Source organism: Alosa alosa, chromosome 12, assembly GCF_017589495.1.
Source record: "Alosa alosa isolate M-15738 ecotype Scorff River chromosome 12, AALO_Geno_1.1, whole genome shotgun sequence".
NCBI lineage: Eukaryota > Metazoa > Chordata > Actinopteri > Clupeiformes > Clupeidae > Alosa > Alosa alosa.
Window position 1 is genome coordinate 30,721,891 of NC_063200.1, and position 24,235 is coordinate 30,746,125.

At 42.9% G+C, this 24,235-nt stretch overlaps 1 protein-coding gene across 1 annotated transcript in view; it reads right to left on the reverse strand.

The window, feature by feature from the left end:
- Nucleotides 1-24,235, reverse strand: part of pnpla7a (patatin-like phospholipase domain containing 7a) — a 42,468-nt gene that overhangs the window by 11,981 nt on the left and 6,252 nt on the right. The window contains 16 exon segments of the mRNA XM_048258660.1: nucleotides 1,648-1,766; nucleotides 6,269-6,451; nucleotides 8,418-8,586; nucleotides 9,912-9,975; nucleotides 12,455-12,604; nucleotides 12,757-12,823; nucleotides 13,270-13,383; nucleotides 17,360-17,483; nucleotides 17,815-17,946; nucleotides 20,710-20,915; nucleotides 21,258-21,335; nucleotides 22,099-22,251; nucleotides 22,489-22,574; nucleotides 22,873-22,953; nucleotides 23,129-23,270; nucleotides 24,137-24,217. Of these exon segments, the coding sequence (XP_048114617.1) occupies nucleotides 1,648-1,766; nucleotides 6,269-6,451; nucleotides 8,418-8,586; nucleotides 9,912-9,975; nucleotides 12,455-12,604; nucleotides 12,757-12,823; nucleotides 13,270-13,383; nucleotides 17,360-17,483; nucleotides 17,815-17,946; nucleotides 20,710-20,915; nucleotides 21,258-21,335; nucleotides 22,099-22,251; nucleotides 22,489-22,574; nucleotides 22,873-22,953; nucleotides 23,129-23,270; nucleotides 24,137-24,217 (1,949 nt within the window).

Sequence of the window (24,235 nt, forward strand, 5' to 3'; positions counted from 1 at the left end):
TGAGGTAGTTGGACATGCCTCACTCCGGATTTAAAGCAGGTCCAGCCGCATTCCATTCCGACTGCGACATTGCTTTCAGAAGCGTCCCAGAAACATTCTCCATGCTAAAATAGGCAAGGCACGAGCTACGTCTTTGATGCTTCTGAAACATGATGCCGCTGGACACTTGGTAGTCACAAATTGACTGGTGTTTTTGGCAAGCGGTCATCTCTGGCAACCATGTCAAAGCTGCAGCGGCACGCAGCAGGACCTGACGTAAATCCGGGTCAGTGGTCTAAGACGTCTACTGGATAAGGGCCTGTGTGTCCACCAATTGCGTTTTTTGCGCCGACGACTATTTTCTATACAAATCCTATGAAGAAGTTCAGTGTTCACAGCGGTCAGCGCCCTCGGTGGAAAAAAAAGCCTTTGACACTGACCGTTTTTTTTCCGCATCGCTCAGAGCGCTGAAAGTTGAAATCCGTTCAACTTTTAGAACAGCTACACGCTCGTAAATTTCACTTCTCTCTTGCTTTTTGGTAACCTAGCAACACTTGACCAATAAACACTTGACCAAAGTGCTCTGAAAATGAGGGTGAGGGCACTGTCGGCACAAAAAAAAAAGGCGACAGGTGGGCGCAGGACCCTAAAGGTCTCACAGCGTCTAAGACCTCTGTATGCATTTGGTCTACAGACCTACTGGTTGAACTCCACTTCTCTTAAGACTCTAGTCACTTACACGGGAGCTACTGTAACCAAAGTAAGACTGGGGCACGTTTCCTAAGCAGAGGAACACATCTAGACATGAAAAGGCATAGAAAGATAGTGAAAGAGGAGAGAATTACAGACAGATTTGAGAGGAAAAAATAAAGAGAAATGAAATGTAAAAGTTGAGAGTTGAGTGGACTGAAACAAAATAGCACCATAGGTGAACAGCACAGAGGAGGAGAGGAAAATCTGAAACCAACCTTTCAGCACCTCCTGAACATGATAAGGGTGTGACAGACAGATAGAATGCTGTCAGAGAAAGATGAGTGCGGGAGGAAGAAGGGATGAGCAGGACTGAGAGAGAGAAAGAGGGGTGAGGAGAGGAGGCAGAGAGGATGACTGAAGAGAAGGTGAGAAGGAGCCATGACAGTCTGTGTGGGAGGGGGGCCTGCAGCAGAACAGTAGTGACTCAGAAAAGACATTCGTCATCTCAACAACCATCTCAACATCATATTAGCCTTAGATTATTATTTTTTTCCACCGGGTTCAGCCGGGTGTGCTGTTGGTGAGTCAGGCTGTGTATAATTATGGGTGTGAGTGTGTACATATGGCAAAATATAAGGTTGCACAGATAAAGCATTATTAAATGCAGAAGTGTAGGTGGGCATATTGCAGTGTGTGTGTGTGTATGTGTGTGTGTATGTGTGTGTGTGTGTGTGTGTGTGTGTGTGTGTGTGTGTGTGTGTGTGTGTGTGTGTGTGTGTGTGTGTGTGTGTGTGTGACGGACTAATGGTTAACATCAGGGAATGTGTATGAGTGTGAATGTGTGTGTGTGTGTGTGTGTATGTATGTGACGGAATAATGGTCAACATCAGGGAATATGTATGTGTGTGTGTGTGTGTGTGTGTGTGTGTGTGTGTGTGTGTGTGTGTGTGTGTGTGTGTGTGTGTGTGTGTGTACCTGGCTCCACCTCCGCCCAGTATCAGTGCAATGGCATTGCCTGTGAGCACACGAGCCAGACGGGAGAAATCAGAGTGACGGTCCGCCGGCTTCTGGAACACGCGCTGGTACATCTCCCTCTGGTGAGTGAGTATCACACACACACACACACACACACACACACACACACACACACACACACACACACACACACACACACACACACAATGCATCTTGTGAAAATCAGCACAAGCATCTAATTCAGCATCAATCCAATAAAAGAGTGCATTTGGGCAGTAAAGCGGTCAGGTGAGAGCCGAGGATGTGCTGAGGCTTGCCCCCATGCTTCCCCGTATCTGTGAAATAAACTCTCACGGTCAGAGGTGGATGGACTGAGAACATTTCAGGCACGCAAATCATTTAATACAGACAGACAGAGGAGTCTGTCGTTTGGCCACATGGCCTTTTTATAGGTGCGGCGGTGGGTAGTAATTAGTGTGGTGGACTTGTGGTTTAAGGTTAGAGGCGCGACGAGATACCAGCGTGGAGTCCATGTGACACAGGAGGTGCGCTATTATCAGCGCTCCTTGTTAAAAGGCTAATTAGGCTGACTAAGAGCTTTAGCGGACACATTTGTAAGCATGATTAATATCTTTCCACTCGTAAGGATACCTGTAGATGTGTAGACCTCTGTCTGCTCTGCTTAGTTAGCTTATTCTGTTTTTGTTTAGTTTGTATCTTCCTTTCTCCTCTCCCCTTCCCCCCCAAGTGTCTTTTGCACTTGCCAGGCTGGCATAGTAAATATGAAATTGTTAAAGTCATTAATGTCCATTGATAATAAATTACTAAACAAATAAACAAATCAATCGATGACTGCCTTTGCTAAAGCTAAACCTTCCATGCACATCAAAGTGGATGCAAGGTTTAGCTACAGTATGCATACCAAGTGGTTGAAGATTATAAGGCTGTAATCTTCAGTGACAATAATTACATGTACTGATTTTGAGGGTTCCATCACAGAACAGTCATCTAGTTATGAAACAGAAAACATAATACAATCAGTATTGTAGTAATTTTAAGTACCATTAAAGCAACACCAAAGAGTTTTTTGTACCTTAAAAAAATGTTTCCAAAATCGTTTCATCAACTTGTAACAGGTTGAACGGCACTTCTGCATTCGCTTCGCGGCCCTCTATCTGCTATAACCACACTATGTAAGTTTGCCAGATCGGGTAGCGGATCTGTAGTTCAATGGAATGAGAAATAAAAAACTACAAATGTGACTTGCATCTGATGTCGCAATACATCATACTTTCAAAAATCATGCAACATATTCTACCTTATCTGTGGACATTGTTATTTGCAAAGCCGGTGCTGGATAAACAAATAGCGTGCGTGCAACAGAGGGAAAGTTCTTTGGTGTTGCTTTAAGAATCAATCCGTCATAGACAGAGCCCAAATATCATACTGCGCTATTTAGCTTTGTGGCTGGTATGACGGTTAGCTCACAACAATGGAACATTAACGTGTTTATCTGATATGGTTCACTGATTGATGCATTGGTTTGAGTAACATCTAAAATCGGAATTTGATCCATGAGGAAATAACGATCAAGTCAGTATACCTCCAGATCTTGTGAGAAGAAGCTGTCTGATTGTAGTTGCAAAAACACCCTATTCCTGTATTATAAAGCTTAATTGGGCTGCTTTAAACATTGTCCCAGGTTTCCAATGTGAAACCTACAATATAATAAATAAATACAATCCATCTGACACCTTTTATACAAATATCTTTGGAGGATTCTACCTGATGATTCTCCTACCAAAAGAGCATGTTGCAAATACAAGTCCATCCTTCAGAGTCACAAATCAATGGTAATACAATTTCTGAGGCTAATTGAGGGCAGTTGATCCATAGATTAACCATCAGATTAACACCATCAATTTAACTGAATGACTCTCAGATTTACAGCTGACAGCAAATGGTGTGAATGGAGACAAAGACAGAGGGAGAGGAACGGTAACCAGTGACCTATATAGGTCCGTGATGGCGACAGATGAACACAGAGACAGAGGGACGTTAAAAAGAAGAAGTGGGAAAGTGGGAACCAGAACCAAAATAGAGTGACAGACGGACACAAAGTCCCACGGGGAAGAGGTCACACAGTCAGCAGGAAAGAGTCGTCTGGAGAGTTGAGGAAGAAAGTGGTTTCTTAGCATAAAAGAGGACGAGGTGCAAAAGTATTAGAAAAAAAATAGATATAAATCCCTGCTTGTCAGTCAGAGTGCCACAGCAAAAGTGCTACAGAGGTTAAAAGAGGAAGTGATGCAATGAGTTATGACCTTGCTCCCTGAAATGTTCAGGTCATTGTCACAAGCTTTCACCTGATGATCAATATTTGCTAGGAAATGTAGAAGAGAATCACAAAGGAAAGTGTGTCAGAAGTGCCCAAGGCTGCGGGAAGTCAATCTGGAGCAAGAGCTTTCCTAACACAGTAAGGTGTGCACTATGTGGAAGTAGTGTGCATGGTGGTGATCCACGCAGGCAGCCACTGCTGAAGCACAGCACAAGCCTGATTTAGACTTTAACAAGGCCGATAGTGACAGAGGTGAAGATTCCCTACTCTGGCCTGATGAGACCAAAAACGATCTTTGTGGATATCTTTTTGGATATACATCATCCAAAACTGACTGACTCCAGCAACCAAAGGCCAAACAATGAGGCAAACATCAGTGGCTATGGCAGTAGTGAAGGTGTGCGAGGACTGTACTTCATTGATAACACTATAACTTCATAGCAGTCTCTATCAAAACTAGGGATGCACGATATATCGGCGGCCGATATATTATTGGCCGATAAGTGAAAAAATGAAAATATTATTATATTAACAGAATTCTGGCGATAATTTTAGCGATATTAAGCCTAAGTCCTAACAGGCCTCCACGTGAAGGTCCGGCTGGCTACACTGAGCTACTTGAGCTTGGTTGGCTATACTTTTTCCTCAATATAATGTCAGCGGTGTGAATGTATTTCACCACTCTGTGGATATGCGTGTGAATGTATTTCACAACAAAATCTGTGGATATGCTTTCATTTGGGAATCTGTGCATCTCAAAATCCTCTCGTGAATGATCCGCCATTTAACCTTACCAGAGCGGAGCTCAGCCCTATCTAGAGTCGCCTTGTGCTAATGTGTTTGCACTTTACCGCTAATTCGGGAAACAAATAAACAAACTTCGTTAGTGGGACGAGTACATAAGTAGGCCTAGTTCTAAGTTGTGTTTTAGTATTATATTTGCATTACTTTAGCTTGGGTTTTGTATTATTACGTAGAAATATGCTAACCATTCCTGCTTCAGCTCCAGACAGGTCATCATAATAAGTTATTAAAACCTTAAAACCTAACCGGGGCTAACCCCTTTCATTTCTGCTGCAGCAGGTTGTGCACAACAGAGTAGACGGACATAAGATACAGTCTGAGGAGTTGCAGTTACCCGCAGTTGAAACTAAACCTAAATTTCCCTCACAAACTCTGATTTGGTCGCTATACTGTAGCTTATTCCCAGCTGAGACGTTTATGAGTGTTTAGTCCTAAATGAAAACGATTCATACTCTCTAGCCACTCACTCGCAATTCACTGACGTCAGGTTCACTTAAAGGAGCCACACATACTGTAGGGTTAGGCTACTGTTATGTTGACTGCTGTACTATTGAGGACTATTAGGAGTTCTGTCCATCATTTGGTGGTAGGTAAAATTACTGCAATACAATTATGCTTATTAAATGCTTAACCCAAATAACTTTTCACAATTTTTTTTCCAAGAGTAATATTATCGGTTATCGTATCGGTATCGACCACAACAAACCAATACATATCGGTTATCGTTATCGGCCCTAAAATTCCATATCGGTGCATCTCTAATCAAAACATCAAAGGCACTCAAGAAGGGCATCCTCCAGGAGTGGAATTTGAACTTGAACACTCAATGCTAAGAAGGGTCAACGCATTACTTGAAAGTAATGGAAGACATACTTAGCACTACATATTTGCAGAATTTAAATCAAGGCTGTAATCATTTCATGATTTTAGGTGTTGATGATTGAAGAAGTCTCAGTGTTCAAGGCGGGTGCACCCATTTATGCCGTATGCTGCATTTTCTTTCCACTGGCTCTTCTGACTGGCAGAAAAGGAAGATTTGCTTGACTGCAAATTCTACAGAACTTGTAACCAACCACAACCACAGTATGTTCTACTTGTTTTGCTTAAATGCGCATATTCAGCATATTCATTAATATACAGGCATATTAATTCAGCAATTTTCGAATGCACCCATTATTCACACACTGCACTTGCAGTCACACGAACCCCTATAATGCATAACCAGCACATGTTTCTGGAGCAGAATGCATCACAGCTGTACCAAAAATAAGGCACAAAAAGTCTGGTGTGTGTCTGTGTGTATACTGTATACACAAAAAGGACAGAAAAAGCAAGAGACAGAAACAGAGAGAGAGTGAAAGTGTGTGGGTGAGAGAGGAGTGAGAGAAAGAAAGAAAGAAAGAAAGAAAGAGAGAGTGGAGAGTGAGTGAGTGAGTAAGTAAGTGTGTGTGTGTGTGTGTGTGTGTGTGTCTTTGCCCATACCAGTTTGGGCAGGCTTCTCTTGGAGAAGACGCGGCGCGGGCACGAGAGGTGCAGGTGTCTGGAGATCCAGCTCCTCATGTTGAGCCACTCCACGGTGCCCTTGGGGGGAGGACCATCCTCCCTGTGCAGCAACACCAGCTGCTTCTGAGCCCGTACCGCACTCCCCTCCAGCATCCGCTCCAGCTAAGGACCAGGGACAGAGAGAGAGAGAGAGAGAGAGAGAGAGAGAGAGAGAGAGAGAGAGAGAGAGAGAGAGAGAGAGAGAGAGAGAGAGAGAGAGAGAGAGAGAGAGAGAGAGAGAGAGAGAGAGAGGGAAGGAGACATTTTTTACAATGTGGCCCAGCTGGTTACTGGTTAGCACTCTGGACTTGTAACCGGAGGGTTGCCGGTTCGAGCCCGACCAGTGGGCCATGGCTGAAGTGCCCTTGAGCAAGGCACCTAACCCCTCACTGCTCCCGAAGCCCGTTGAAGCAGCCAGCTCACTGCGCCGGGGATTAGTGTGTGCTTCACCTCACTGTGTGTTCACTGTGTGCTGTTTGTGTTTCACTAATTCACCGATTGGGTTAAATGCAGAGACCAAATTTCCCCTCACGGGATCAAAAAAGTATATATACTTATACTATACTATACTTATACTATGAATATAAAATGCAAAAGAAACAAGAAAGGGTGAGACAACAATTGTGCAGGGAGAGAGAGAGAGAGAGAGAGATGGAAGGAGAAAGGAGAAAGAAAAACAAAGGGCGGAGATGGGGCGGTCAGAGAGAAGGGGGGACAGACAGGTTCATTTGTTTCTGCTGACTTCACAGACGACAAGGGCAGACGTGACAAGTGACGAGCAGCCAAAAAACTAAATTAAAATGCTTCATTCAAACTCCCCACTTAAAAAGATGACCTCCTACTGGGACACTTTACCAGGATACAGAAGACGCTGCCCTTCAGAAAAAAGTTCAATCCCAACCACGACTGCATGTATAGGTCCATCACTCATTCGGAAGGCATAACTCGTTAATCATTACCTGTGCCTGAATATACCACACATACAGCATCTGAACAGGAGGCATACAGCTTAAGTTGACTAGACAAACACCATAGAGGCTTCAGCTATAACAAACAGGGCAACAGCTGTGCCCAAACAAAATGCATCAGTTGGGTGTTTTTATGAAAGTGATGCAAAGGGGAGAGAAAATCCAGTACGAGCTCATTTGGGGATTGGAACATGCATCAATCTGGCCTGAAGTTGCATCTTCAGTGTGGTTTTAGACTGCACACTCATCGATCTGGCCTGAAGTTGCATCTTCAGTGTGGTTTTAGATTTCTCACACTCTCTCTCTCACACACACGCACACACACAAAATCACTTCAGTTCTCAATCCTTTAGCTCATGGCCGGTGTAATTCATGGTTTCTGCTGTTAAGGCGCCGAGGTAAGAGCTCTGGGCACTAGGCCCCCTCTAGCCCATTGCAAACACGCCAAGTGAAGACAAACGAACCCCCACCCCCACCCCCTCACATCCTAATTTCCCCTCAAACACACTGGGCTCCCTCCCGTGGTGCTCTCCACATGCACATGGCTTGTCTTCACCAAACCTACAGGGAGGCCCTGAGAGATCCTGATACCCTGAGCCCAGATCACATTCAGAGTGATGAGATGCTCACAGCCATGCTGGAGACTACTCCTCTGGGAAGGGGCTCGGAAGGCTTCAAGGCTGCCAAGGACACACTATCCATATACATCAGGGAGGATGAAATATCGGTCAAATTCAATGCTTTCTTTTACCTGTGAGCTTAAGTTAAGGGGTGAAGAGGACCGCACTTGAAGATAACATAAATATCTATTTACTAAAGATCAAAATTGGTCAAAAATGTTGTACTTTAAAAAAAAAAAGAAAAAAAAACTGTGCACATGTATTGCCACTGGAGCACAGATTGTACTGTGTATTCCATTTTGCTTCAGAAAGTTCAGAAACTGTGCTTTAGGTTACACAAAGGGCTAGTAGACAAAGAATAACACATTGTGAAAATACTCTGAAAACACTCGGCCAGAAAGAGTTGAAAATCCAACAGAATGCCAAAACAATCAAAAGGAGTGCAGCATGCTCATCAAAAACTCCACGGAACCTTGGTAGGGTCATGACCTTTGACCTTACCTCTCCCACAGTGGGCTCTTGCTCCCCCAGGCCCACGATGATGATGCAGTCTGCCTGCCGGATGCAGCGCTGCGTCCATGGCGTGAGAGTGGAGTCCGTCTGGTAGAGCACGATGCGGTGGATGTCCTCCTGCTGTCCCAGCCAGCTGGACAGGCGGTACTCGTGCACACTGAGGAACAGGCACAGAGAAGAGGGGGTCAAAGGGCAAATGGCCATCATGAACTAGGTCCTTGATGGCGGTATTAGCAAAGATCCTTAATATACATATTAGGGATGAAATGAGAATGATGGGGATTAAGGATGGATGGTGGTGGTGATGATGATGATGATGATGAAGGTGACGATTAACAGACCGAGTATTTTTCCATCTAAGGTGGACGTGTAGAGACTGCTTTGCTGGTGCTGAAGCAGTATAGCCAACAGCCAACACAGCTTTAGTTAATCACCTTATAATTCTTGTTCTGGTATGTCATTATAATGAAAGCTTAACAAAAATTAAAGACTTTCAATTCTAAAGCCAAGGCCCTTTTTCGTACTGTCCTCCACTAATTACCCAGACAAAAGAAGACTCAAATGGACAGAGCCCAGACACCGGTGCAAAGTGCAGGAACTTAAAGACCACAGCACAAGGGTACCTCCAACACAAACAGCCACAACACACACATTTACCTATTAGTTTGTATTTGTCACAATGCCTCACACTTTAATAAATAACTATACTACTATAATCCACTGTTTATATCACTACGCAATAACTTTGGGTTCTGTCAATGAGCCAATCTGTCGTGGCTCATGACCGGGTTGTTGGAGAGCACCAGTGCAGGATTGCGTGCTGAAGGACATGCCAACTGTGCATGCTTGATGTTCTTGATTAATTCCACTGCCTTGCTTTACTGGAACCAATTACTGTTTAAAAGATGATTATGTTTTTTTTTCTCTCTATGACAGACAGTGAACCGCGGAGGGTCACCTTCAGTAAGGAGACACACTGGAGTTGTTTCATTATCAGTTGCATGTTTCATTCTGACACCATGCATTTTGGCTGAATAATCATCATAAGAGAGACAGGCTGTTCATGGTGATTGGGGGTGGGGATGACAGAGCACAGCATGAAGGGGCTCTTGGTGGAGTGTGTGTGTGTGTGTGTGTGTGTGAGTGTGTGTGAGTGTGTGTGTGTGTGCATATGTGGTTGATGGTGTTGTTAATTTCCCACATCACTCAGAAAATCAGCTTTCATCTCCCTGCTTCAAACGGATACTTTAATGTGTGTGTATATGTGTGTGTGTGTGGTGGTCTCAGTCCCAGTATTTGTTGTTGTTGTTCATTATTTTTGGATGTACACAGTAAAGAATTAAGTAAATACGAAGACATTTACATACTTAAAGAAAACATTTGCATGTTGAATAGAAAGTTTGTAAACACACACACACACACACACACACACACACACACACACACACAAGACAAGAAAAATAAACATTTTAAAGTACACACCTGTCCAGAGCTGCGGACCCAAGGCGCTGTTTGATGATGTTACTTGTCAAGAGGAGTGTCGGTCCTGTAAACAAACACCAGCATCATATACACAATAGAAAAACATTCTCACGAGTGTGTGTCTGTGTCTGGATAGAGGGATGCCGGACTACATATTTTTGAGTCTTCTCAAAAACACCAACATTCAAAGCTCTTCTTTCAAGGCTAAAAATAACCGCAGCTTGTTTGATTTCTGTCTAATTACCATGCATTAATTATGCAATCCCCCATAACGATGGAGAGAAATGGAGAGTGTACACACACACACACACACACATTCATTTGAGCACATCAGCATGAAATGATGAGACGATGAGCCTCAATATAGCAGCTGACCGACAGCAAGCTAAAAGACGCTAGAGGCTAGCTCATGCCTTTAATGGCTTTGGGCAAGGCTCTGCATTCATTAGTAACGATGCTTCTTTTGGAAAACAAAAGTATTTGTTTCCCAGGCAGGCGTGTCCGCTGCGTCCAAATGACGGACTGTGCAGGGAGTGCATTGGGAGTACTGAGAACAGAACCCACCCCTGTGCATTGTTTCCCCGACACCTCTTGAGCCTCACAAAAAGATCATTAAACCTGAGTGACGTCAACTCATGCCCCAACTTGTCTTTCTTCAAATCTGCCAGTCCTTCCATCTCAGCCTGAGCAGACGTGAGTGCTTTAGCAATGTGGTACTGAGCGAAAGGTCAGTCAGACAGTCAGGACATTACTGTAAGAACACGACTGTGCACGGACTCCCGCTCACAAAAGCAACTTGTTGATTGCCAAGAAATGAGGCAATCACACCAGTGCTCTTCAAACAGCAGAAAAGGGTGTTGTGACCAAACTCACAGATCTACTATAATCCATAGAAAGACATAGTTCTGAAACACATTCTGGTATTATTAAGTGATTGTGTGATTAAGTGATTACATATAGCATCTTCTTTCACCTTTAAGAGCAGCTAGAGCACCCTCTTGTGCCTTTTACTGATATTCTATTAGCCTTTAGGTTAGGGGCTTTTGTATATGCAGCCAGAAAGTCATGTGAAACAGTTCAGCAAAACATGCAGCTGTAAAGCTATTTATATGGAAGATTTATGCAATAGTAGACAGTAGATCAAATCCAAACCACTGCTACTACGATGGAAATTTACCTGCCTTTTTAGTCAAAGAAAAAAAACAAGCTTACTCATAGGGCTGCAGCTATCGATTCATTTTGTAATCGATTAATCTAGCACTTTATCAATCGATTAATTGGATATTTTTTTTTTTTTTTTTGCATTTTTAAACAACCAAAACAAATAATGCATAACGAAAATGACATGGCTGTAAAATGATCAAGCAATTGGCACAGAGGTATTTATTCTAACTCCAACATCAGGCTACAAAACTAAGCCCATTTATTGCAATTTACCCATTTAGTGTTTATAAGTGCCAGTGCCAACAATTAAATAATGTTCAAAATGCTCTCTGTAAAATTGCAGCCTCTTGTGCATGACTTAGCTGGGCGAACAAAGCTGTCCATACTATGTTGTGAAGTGCTGGGAGGGAGAAGAGGGAAAGCAATGTAATGTATTAATATGCACAACAAGTTTCATGCCGTTATCTAGACCTGACATCAAAGTAAATATCTGTTTTATGTAGATTTCTACACCTGCAGCATTTACCATTATACTAACAAATAATTTTACAATTACTAAAAAATACCATTTACTAACAAATAATTTTACTATTAGGCTACTAAAAATAATTTCTGGGGTGAGCCTATTTGCTATGGTAACCCAGCAACCTGTGTGTGTGTGTGTGTGTGCACGCTGTGTGGTGTGTGAGGAAAGATGAGGGTGCATGCATGTGTGTATAAGGGGTTCTTTTTTAGGCATACTGTCTTGCAATTGAACGTGAATAAGTTTACTACTTAAAAACATCAAAGCTAAACATTATATCACGACATCGCTACAAATACAGTATGTGATTAAAATCAGCCAACATCAATGTAGGCTATAGGCTACGTAGATGATAGATAGGCTAGATAGACTGATAGATGGCCTACTTTATTGACGCTTGGTGAAACAGCATGGAGTGGATGTTTTCGGTTCAGATGCTTGTTCTTTTCCTTTTTGAGAATGTAATGATCCCAAAACTTTACTTGAAAACTTTAGACATTCTCTGCCATTTATGGACATCTTGATTCCGCCATCGCGCCAGCTAAATTCAGAATGTATCACGATTCACGCGCTAGTGGTGTGCTTCCTGAACAACGGTCCGTGTGGAAAAATCAGATCCCTGCGCGTATAGTGCGCGTCATAGGAATTTAACGAGGCTTCGAGGCAGGGTTTTTGCCTCGAGTAATTTTTGTAATCAAGTTATTCGAGTAACTCGATGAATCGTTTCAGCCCTACTAACTCAAACTTCCCCATTGTGGTATGAGCTACATGAGCGTGGTTGAGTGTCAATGTGGAAAAGACTGTGTGTGTGTGTGTGTGTGTGTGTGTGTGTGTGTGTGTGTGTGTGTGTACCCACCGATAGAGATGAGGGCGTGCTGCAACTCCAGAGTAAAGGCAGTGAGTGGCACCTCCTCGGACACCGGCAGCACCGTCACGGTGGACAGATTGGACGCCGGGTTCCCAGCATCCCACTTGCTCCCGGGCGTGTGCAGAGCCAGGCTGCGAGCTGGAGGGAGAGCAGAGGAGGACATTCCAGGTCACCATTAGATAGCTGATGCTATTTTTAGTCACCCTAAAAACCTAAAATGCAACAGCAGCATTCAAACCATCTCAAAAATACGCTCCCATGAATGTGAGGACAAATTCACACACACATACCTGATAAGGGACCATTAACTTGCTGAAGGATCTTCTGCCCTAAAAGATGAATGAGGCGGGTAACCACCTGAAAAACAAGTAGGTCAAAACAGTTTCAGCCAATATGCTTACTTACAAAAGTCAAACAGTGCAGCTATTTAATCGGTTACAACGTTTTTGAAAATAACTTTTGTCTGATACCCTGTTTCTTTTTTCTTTTTGCCACGTGTGTTGTTCTGCTATATTGAACGAGACACATAACGCAATAAATGCCATATTTAATGGCTACAGTGTGGACAGAGAACATTCAATGCTACACAACAGTCAGACAAGCATAGAGGGATAACATTTAACCTACAATGATTAACAATTAATATTTAACAGAGAAAGTAGTAGAGTGCAAGCTGGGCATGTTTGGGTTGTTAAAGGTATAATGTGTACACCACAGCCGTTGACTGATACAAATCGCTTCTTCAGCACTGTGCAGCAGTGACTGCGAGGTTGGGTGCAGAGGGGCTTTAGAGGTGACACTACCTGAGGAAACTTTCTCTTGATGGAGCTCAGGGCTCCTTCTGGTAGCTTGGCCAGCTCCGAGTCCCGCACAGCATGCACCGTGGTGGCTCTGTTCTGATGAGTCAGGGCCTCTACCTGCACACACACACACACACACACACACACACACACACACACACACACACACACACACACACACACACACACAGACAGACACACACAGACAGTATGGTCACGATACAATGAAAGCATCCTCACACAGGTGCATAGTCAGGCACATGAACATACTCAGGTCAATGACATGACATTGCGCATCGTCAGGTGGTGCAACCAGGTAAAAATGCATTGTACCTAATTATTCTGTTAAACAATATACTTTTTAAAAGAATTTATTCACATTTTAATAAAGTATTATTTTTAAATACCAAGGTGTACTACAAAATAATAATGTGTTAATCACTGTAGACACTCTCAGGTATACAAATAAAAAAAAAAACACTTAGAAAAAAAAGAAAGCAGTGTTTTTTTAAGAAGCTTTTGGTTGTGCCACCTGACATTTTTTGTGTGGTGAAATTGCAAAAATTGCAGTCTAAAAATGTATTAAGTTTAAAGTTTAAAAAGTCTTCCAACTTAAAAAAATGCATTTTGTCCATTTTTAAAAGATGTTTTTAAAAACACATTTTAAAAGCCTTAAAGGAGAATTCCGGTGTGATATTGACCTAAAGTGTATTGAAACATGATACCGAGTGTGAGCGTTATGTCTCATAGCCCATCTCGGCTTGTCCCCTGCACTCCAAAATCTGGCTAGTTAGCCGATGCTACCAACAGCTTTTCAATAGTGGTGCCCGCATCGGGCTAGCCATGCAAATAAATCACTGTTTTACACCCATTTACGAGGCTCAATGTATCTCCACACTTCATTGGTAGACTTCGAGGGCCCTGACATTTAAAAGCGAGACATTGAGAACTTTGAAAAAGCACTGGTAGTTTACTTACAAGGCGATTTATACAGACAGTATCTTCCACGAAGTTTAAGCGTTTGCAGCCATCTTGAATTTAGTCACGATAAGTCGAAAGCAACGGTAAGAATGAACAGGTATGATAAATGGGATTCAGATTCCTGGAAAAATAATTCAGTGGAAATGCATGGATTCCAGTTTCTTCCAGTAGCAGCAACTGGAATCCATGCATTTCCACTGAATTATTTTTGGAACTAGCAAAGTTCTCAGATTTTGGAGTGCAGGTGACAAGTCGAGATGGGCTATTAGACATACGTTCACACTCGGTATCATGTTTCAATACACTTTAGGTCAATATCACACCGGAATTCTCCTTTAATTCTCAATGACCCACACACAGTACAAGGACAAACAAATAGTCTACACACATCAAAGCCATCTTCACAAGAATCAAGGACAATACTCCATTCACCATCTGCAGAGTTTCACTGTTATAGTGTATTCTGACTGAATTTAATTCAATTAAATTCCATTTCTAGCACAATTACGTTAGAATACATACGAATAAGTCAGGCAAATAAACTCTGGAATAACTCACAAAAAGACACCAGCTTCATAACAAGTGTATTACACTCAGCCTTCATCTCATCATATGGAACATAAAATGTACAATTACATTCTATTCTGATTTCTGAATACCTCTGTGGACGAACACTGCAACACTGCAACACCGTTTGCGGACTTTGATTGGCAGGTTAATTTCCATTTGTCATGGCCTTTGGGACTAGCGGGCTTTGCAAGTGAAACCTCCTAGCAGGATGACTCTGTCAGAAGTGACGCAAGCAGGTCTAATTTAACACCACCACAGCATTAGAATAGCCCTCAATTCCCAAGGCCTTACCCACACACAAACACACACAGACACAACACACACAAACGCACACAAGGTAAAGTCACAGTGTTTAAATCTCCCCATCTCCTGAGCTCCGTAACCATGGCATCGGCACAGACAGTTTTTCTTGGTAGTGTGGGTGTCGCCGTGGAGACACCGGAGATGTCAGCCTAGGCAAAGAGGAGCAGGTGCTGAGCCCTGTGGGAGCGGGCGATTACCTAACCACTGTGACATCACGCCACACGAGGGCTGGGCATTGGCGCCAGAACTAGTGTACTCAAGGGCGCAACAACCATGCTGGCTCTAGTAAAGATCACCAATACCAGTCTGAGCAATGTAAAGTCATTTAGGTTTAAAACAGTACCAAACTTCTCCAAAGGTCTCCAAATGTCCAATATGACCTATCAAGAGGAGATGGATTATGTCTGCAAAAAAACGTCACACTGACTTTTGTTCCTGGTGATTTTCCATGAACAGTTATTTGACTTTTCTTTGGACCTCAAAAGTTATGCATTCTCTAGAATAGAGGCATCGGCTGATGCTCGGGCATATTAAGCCAATTAAGAGGTAGGCGCTGGTGTTGTTGCTGTGCAACATGTCTAGCACCGCCCCTTGTGTCAATCAAATTGCCAATTGCCACTACCGGCAAATCCCAGTGGATGTTGCCCTGTGCAGGCTAACTTTAGGAAGAGTGATGGGAACAACATCATAACTACTGCGAGAAAATGGCAAGGATTAAATTCTTATCTATCAAATCCCTATGAAAGGTTACTTTTGGAGAGAAAATGTGAATAACCTTAAGCTACTTTGGAACTGTATTGATAGCGAGCCTTCAACCAGCTGTACCAACCAACGGTACCGTAATCCAGGAACAGGCCCCAGAGTTAAATGATCAAAGACCATAGTATTGATGAGCTCTGACGCTATCAATTCCGTTTTTTTATTCTGGAGAACTTCTCTCCCTCGGAGGCTGTGTGCGGAGCGGCTCCCACACACACACACACACACACACACACACACACACACACACACACACACTGCAGCAGCACCTTGTTTAGACGCACAGAGCCTCTGGTCTTAGTAAAGATGGCAGAGAAAACTAAACGCTCAAAAGAGTGATTACATTTTTTACATATTAAATATGTTTATGGTCTATGGGTCCTACGTAGCCTCTATAAAGTCATCGTTAGTGGCCTGTGCAGTCCCCAGTATGGCAGGAATAGGCATCAGGCTGTGAAATATGTGTAAAAAGTTTTGCAATCACTTAGATTTATAAAGATAGGCCAAAGATAGGCCTCAGCCAAAAAAAATAATTTGGGTCAACTTTTACTCCAGATCTACGCCTCAGGTTAACCATGGCCCCTACATTCATATTGACTAGCCTATTTGTGTTTAAATGTATAGACACATCCTTATACTAGAATGTTCTTTCAGAGATATTGCTGAGAATATTTGGATGGTGTATAGTCAATAGCCAGCATGAACCTTAATACAGCATACTAGCTGTCCCTCGCGTCTACCTCTAATCCCATCTCCATATTACAACTAACTTGGGGTGTGACATGTTTCCATCTTGCCCACATGATTGTTGTTTTATCACAGGACCATCAGGTAGCCAAGAGAGTCGAGCCGGCACACAAATAGATAGAGAGATAAATAGATAGATAAACAAGCCAATCAATGCCTTCATCTCCACATCTGTGTGAAGCAGTGGCATTCAGTGAGCAGGGGCTTAATCTAAGCGCTTTACGTAACTGCCCTCTGTACAGTCGCTCAAGGGTGAGCTCCAATGGAACATCCAGCTCCCGTTAAAAGTTAGTGGGCCTCAAGGTTACTGTCAAGGTCATGATATCAACGCTAAAATGAGGTCACTCTTGGAATGCTACTAGGTGGACAGGAGCTTTGGCTAATGCAAAGATTTCAAGCAAGCAGTCACAAAAAAATGAGAAAGCCACATTTCTCAAACAGTCTCTTAAATGGTGGTAATTACCAAAGTATTTGTCTTGTTACTTGTATTTGCATGCTGAGGGATAACAGCATTTAATCTAACAGTTTTTAAATGCATACACTGTCTGGCTAGCAATCATTTGGCTGTCCTCTGGTTTTCACAAAAGGATTTACAGGATCTGACGCTTTTCCCTTTTTTTTGTGCCTTTTTTCAAGCATCTCAGCCAGAAGAGAGAGAGAGCCACATGTAGATGAGGAATGCAGTGTGGAGGGCTTATCCCAGAGCCCACCAGCAAGGGGCAGCAGAGCTCACCACACCAATGAGGTCACCACGGCCATACTCTCCCGTCAGCTCCTTCTTCCCGTCCTCCTTCAGGATAACGGAACGCAGGCGTCCGCTCAACACGATAAATGTGCTGTCAGACTTATCATCCTGTCTGTTAGAGAGAGAGAGAGGGGGGGGGATGGAGAGACGGAGGAGAGATGGACAAATTAGAGGTGGTAGTTAACAAATAAAAAAAGTATTTAAGTGGACGAGTGTAAATCAGAAGTGTTAAATAACCTGTGGACTAATTCTTCCTTCAAACAAACAAAAACATTACAGACACACATACTCAAATAATACAAAGAAAGAAAAAGAAAGAAAGAAAGAAACAAACAAACAAACAAACAAACAAACAAACAAACAAAAGAACAGAAAAGAAAAAAGAAAAGAGAAGAAAAAGAGAAAGAAAGAACACTCTGATGGGAGGGAGTGAGATGGCTGACCTATAGACAGCCCGTCCGGCCTCCACCGCCATCCAGTCGAGGGCGAAGTCGATCTGCCGCACAAACGAGGACATCCGCCGCACCACTGTGTGAGCCACATTCAGCACCACTGTTGGCTCAGCACGCATGACCCTGAACACACACACTTACATTTTAATTACTAAAAAATAGACAGAAGTGTGTGCATTAAGACCTCATGTGATTTCAACATTTTTAATGGGAGTTATTTCATGTTTGACTGAGGGATAGACAAATGCATGGGTCATTTTGCTTATGCACTACATTAATTTCCTGTGTATTAACCGCATTGTATATAAACCACACAGGACAGTGTTTTATGCAAGTTAAAAAAAACATATTAATACAATATTAACTGCCCCATGTATTAACCTCATAGCTAAAGAAATGTAGCAAAAATCAATGTATAAACCTCGGCTAATAGTTGGGAAATTACGGTAAGCACTTTAACAAAATGGATCCAAAATAATGAAAAATCTGATTTTTGTCCCCTTCCTGTGTCCTATCTCCAGTTTGTGTACCCTTCAGATAGATATGCTTATCTGTGTATGGCACACACATGTTCACTTTTCCAGCCTCTACGCTTCACTAACATGCTCTCTGGCCACCACTGACACAGATGAATCACTGAACGTTATCTAATGACCTTAGGAACAATGCATGTGTTTGGTACGCTGCCTGGTTCTGCTCAATATGCACAAGAGAGACAGTCAATATTACCCCTCCAGAGCCACTGATAATAAATCAGCCTGGTAGTGACCATGGGGGAATAGCACCTGGAATCTCTACAGCACCACCCACAGTTAAATACAGAACTCATACTTTCTCGTTGTCCTTCTCCTTCAGCGGAGGGAAGGATACAAATGAAAGCAATATTTAACCAATAAACGAGGCAACATTAATAGGCCCCCAGTGTAATTCATATCAATGGCACCGAAGTGACGTTCAAGTGAAATATCAACGAAAGGTGGCAGTGCTCATAACTCAAGCTGATCCAGGCAGGAGAGTGGCTGATAAATGAGACAAGCCTCTCCTCTGTGATCTAAAAGTAGCTCGTCAACACTACAGTACAGAAAGATATATGCTTTGTGGAAGGTGTCACTCTAAGTTAATCATCTTAGTAGATGTTCAGTGAAAACAGCGACCCACAATTAACATTAAAGTAAAAAATAACGGATAAGGACACTAAGGACATGCAAGACAATACATTGGGCCATTCTGATGTATATAATCTGCCAATATATTCAGCCAAAATGTACATGAATATAATTTTCAGATAACGTCAAATAAACTACATAATGCCATATTCAACAATACTTTTTAACAGTCTGTAAGGTCAGGTCAGGTCATACAGCTGTGTATGTTTGTTTATGTAGACATACATACCTATGTGCATGTACTGCAAGTTCTACAGACCTACTCGGTTGCAGAACTGGATTTAGAGATGGGATGGGGGATGGGGAGGTGTATGTGTGTGTGTGTGTGTGTGTGTGTGTGTGTGTGTTTATATATACACTGCCGTTCAAAAGTTTGGGGTCAGTTTGAAATGTCTATTCCACTCCATTAGACAGAATACCAGCTGAGATCAGTTGTATTGTTTTTTTTTTATCAGGGCAGCAGTTTTCAGATTTCATTATGTGCTTACATAGTTGCAAAAGGGTTCTCCTATGTTTTCTCAGTTAGCCTTTTAAAATTATATCAGATTAGTAAACAGAATGTGCCTTTGGAACATTGGATGGATGGTTGCTGATAATGGGCATCTGTATACTTATGTAGATTTGGCATTAAAGATCAGCCATTTCAACATTCATTTACAACAGTCATTTACAACATTAATGATGAAAACAAGGACATTTCTCAGTGACTCCAAACTTTTGAACGGTAGTGTATGTACAGTATATATATGTGTGTGTGTGTGTGTGTGTGTGTGTGTGTGTGTGTGTGTGAGAGGTGTAAATAGTCACTGATCTCCCGATTCGATTCAATTAGTGACCTAAAGTTCAAGTCTGTGACCCAAAGTTTTTCAGTCCTTGAACAATCATGCACGAACCTTATGGGACGAACACGGAATGGCCACCGAACATTCGCAAAGATATCTAATTGGTGTAACCAATAGAAGAATTTCCCTCACGGGATCAAAAGAGTATATATATATTTAAGAAGAGCTTCTATTGGTTACACCAGACGAACAAGCTTTTTTTTCTTTTACTGTCTATGCGTGTGAGCAGCGTGTATGCGCTCCGCTTCCGTTGTTGTTAAATGGGATTAGGGGAAAAATGGGAAAAGGATTCGGAGCCAAAGGCTACAATTTAACCCAGCTACAATTTGTAAGGTAGCCCATCACCAACATCAAGTTAATGTTACAGATGTACTATATGGCTACATACATTCTTAAAAGGGTTCTGGTCTACAATTAAATATCTATTAAAAACTTCATAATGGAGGATGTTTTTAGAGCTTGATCTGTAGGCGACTTGGCTATTTTTAGAAGTTGCACTGCGGGCGCCTCATAGGCTACCTGGTGCCTGCCGGCAGTGTGTTGGAGACCCCTGATCTAGACGGACAAAACATGGACAAAAAACATGGACAAAAAATAACATTATCTGTAGCCTAACTAGACTGAGAATGCTATTTTTCATTTGAATGTTTATAGCGCGACCGGAAAATTAACGAGCGACATTATTACGTTATAATCGATTATTGTCGGCCACTGCATCGATGCAGCATCGTTCATGTCCGCATTGTGATGCATTGATTATTTGATTAATTTCAACACCTCTAGTATGTATGTATGTGTGTGTGTGTGTGTGTGTGTGTGTGTGTGTGTGTGTGTGTGTGTGTGTGTGTGTGTGTGTGTGTGTGTGTGTGTGTACTCACTCATAGAAGTGTGTTTTGGAGATGGAGAGGAAGCTGCAGTCGCGGTGCGCCCTGACAGTGAAAATGAGGGGCTCCCCTGTGAGCACGGCCAGCTGGCCCACCAGCTCGCCCGGGTGGGTCACAAACAGGCACGTGTCCTCCTCGCGGTCAATCATGCGCTGGTACACATGCAGCACCCCCGAGATGACAAACTGCACACTCACGTCCTGAAGGACACACCCATAAACACACACGGAAATTTTACTTAATTACTAACTACTAAAAAAAGTCATTAATTTGAAAGAAGGACCGTGTTACCGTAATTTAGTGATACATTAATTCAAATGTACCAAACCCCATTGTTTTTTGCTTGAAAATGGCCCACAAAATGTTTTTGTAACAGTACTTAATTACTTAATACAAGGAACAACAACCACGCTGTTTACTTTGAGCAATAATGAAATGTTAATTTCAACTTGCGGTGGTGCAGTTGGGCCATATTACGATGAGGAGTGAGAAAATGCTAAAAGATGATTATGAAGTTGTCTGTGAAATTCTGGTCACCTCACCTGGTCTCCCTGACGTGCGACCACAGACCCCGCTTTGACCTGGTGTAGAGTGACCCTGCCTTCTAGCAGACTTGGGTCCTAACACACACACACACACCCACACACACCCACACACACACACACAATTAGTCTCTCCATGGCAACTGTGGTACTGTGGCTGCATTAAATGAGTTCAACATTTATCATTTGTATTTGTAAAAGTATCTGAGAAAGTATTATGCATGCTTCCATGGTACACAATATAGGACCTGCCCACTAGAGTGCACTGTGTGGAAAGAATGTAAAAGTGAGGAATGTGACAGATGCTGTGAAAGTGCTTTTGGCTTGACTCCCTTGCCAATTATGAACCACGTAGCTTTCAAAACATTCCAAAAATGATGTTACATCACATCATCCTCAACCCATGCTGTAAACCTCAAAACACATACAATTTGCTTTTGGTGACAGAATATAAATAAACAAAGGAACCAAACATGCTTGGAATCTGAATGCAAAGGAACTTACAGGCCCGTCATTTAACCATGCAAAATACTGCATGTTACACTTTCACCTGACTATCAACTGCTTCATTCCATCTGGTGTGTTTTTTCCCTATATCTATTCTTTATTGTCAGGGATATCCAGGAAAGTAATAAGCGCAAAATATAGTTTGGACATGGGAAGACATTGGAGGCTGATCCGTGAGCATAGGGGTGTGTGGGGGGGGTCACTGTGGTGTGTAGAGTGCAGAAATGAGAGCACAGTTTGGCAGAGGTGTAGAGAGGAGCGACACAGACAGTCAGAGTGGAAGTGAAGTTGGGAGAGCGACGTGAGGTTTGGGTCGGAGGCCTCCGAGACTCACCTGCAGCGGGATGATGCCCAGCAGGTCCTTCTTGGCCGCCTGGAAGATGGCGCCCACCTTGCTGGGGTGGACGTCCGGGCGTCTACCACTCTCCATGTAGTGGTACACAGCTGACGGAGTGTGCTGCATGGTCACACTCTTCTTAAGGATGGACTGAGGGGGGGCACAGAGAGAAATAAAAGAGCTTTAGAATGAGAGAATCAGAACAAAACAAAAATCATAGTCTCATATGTCAAGAAACTAATAAGAAATAAATACATAAATACAAACAACAACAAGCAGCAGAGGATGGCTAAATGTTAAACTGTGACCCAATACTTGATACTTGACCAGTGATTCCACCACAGCCAAGTCTTGGTGCAGTATGGGTGGCAGACGCCCTGGCTGTACCTTATGAACAATGACTGGGCTTGAAGGGGCCTCCTCCAAGTTGACCCGAGCTCGTTCGTAGGCCATGTTCAAGTCATTCCCTGACACTATGGGAAGAGCAAGACATATGGAGACAAAGGAGTTTACAGTTTACAGAAAACAGTTCTGATTACATTGCACATAAACAATGAACTTTTTGCACAGTGTGTGTGCGAGGCTTATTGCATATCGGCGAACAGTCGACTTTGAGTGCACAGGCAAAGATGGAAAGCTCTCTTGACATAATGAGCATGATGGGCTAGTATCTGCTGGACCCCACCCAACAACATTGCACGGCTCAAAGAATGCACTTCATTCCAGGGCAGTGTGTGTGTGTGTGCGTGTGTGTGTGTCTCTGTGGCATACCTGCGCTTTCAGCGGATAGTGAGCGGACCTTGCGAAGGCTATTCAATGCGTTATCTCCCATTCCTCCAACTTTACCTGAATCTGAAGCATGCATCCACACCAAAAGAAAAAATGTACACAAACATTAAATCTTTGCAACATAAACTATACATAAGCTTTGTATTCGATGGAGTTTGAGTGAGTTAATCTAATGTTAGTTTAATAATGGTAAGGAATAGCTTGTGTGTGTGTGTGTGTGTGTGTGTGTGTTTCTAACCCGTGTCTGATGGCGACTCGGACAGCCCTGCCACACTCTCCTCATCCTGACTGGCTTGGAAATGTGGTCGACGTGGCATCCTGGCGGGACTGCTCTCTCCAAGGACACTGGCCACTGCAGTCAGGGGGACCGCCTGTCTCTCCTGCCAACCCACAAGCAAAGCCCTCTCAGTCTTGCAGTCCCACAGACGCTTACATGACCTTAAAAGGGGTGCATGAGGTCATACATACCTATGGGCTGTTCATGCACTTAAATCCACCTTAAAGGGCAGTGAAACACTGTACACACAACTGATTTATCACTGCATGGAATCTGTTCACCATAGCTGAATGCTAGTTCAGTGAACCTTCCGGTTTTAAGTGCTGAATGTTTTTTACTGAGTGACTGTGAATGCATGTGCGCCAGGCAGTGTACAGCTGTGTGTGTGTGTGCGTGTGTAAATGGGCCATTTGACAGACTGGAAGCGCAATGCTTTAGATCTGATGGAGTTTCAGGCCTGTGGGGCTTACAGAGGAATGTCCTCTAAAGATTGTGTGAGCATCATAAACCATACTGATGAAATGAAGGGACACACACACACACACACACACACACACACACACACACACACACACACAGACACACTTTTGTGTCCTTTGTCACACTTACCTTGAAGTGATTATAGTGCAGAGCTTAATGTTGCATGAAATCAGTTTGTGTGTATGTGTGGGAGAGTGGGTCAAAGCAAGAGAAAGGGAGAGGGGAATGACCATGAAAGAGGGAAAGACAGAGAAAACAGTGAGAGGGAGGAAAAGACAGACGTTTTTGTGTGTGTTTGTGTGTGTGTGTGTGTGTGTGTGTGTGTGTGTGTGTGTGTTTTTATGCTGGGTGTCATTTAAAAAAAATGAAAAGCAGTTTAGTATAAAACAAACATTCAGAATATAGATTTGTAATTGTAAGATAGAAGAATATAATGACACAGAAAGATTGTGTGTGTCTGGCCGTTTGTATAGGTGTGTTGTAACTCACTGGATTAAAGAGCTCAGTGGTCAGGCCCAGGTAGTTGTGCAGTGCCAGGAAGGTGACCCTCTGCAGACGCACCATGATGATCTACACACAGGAAAACAC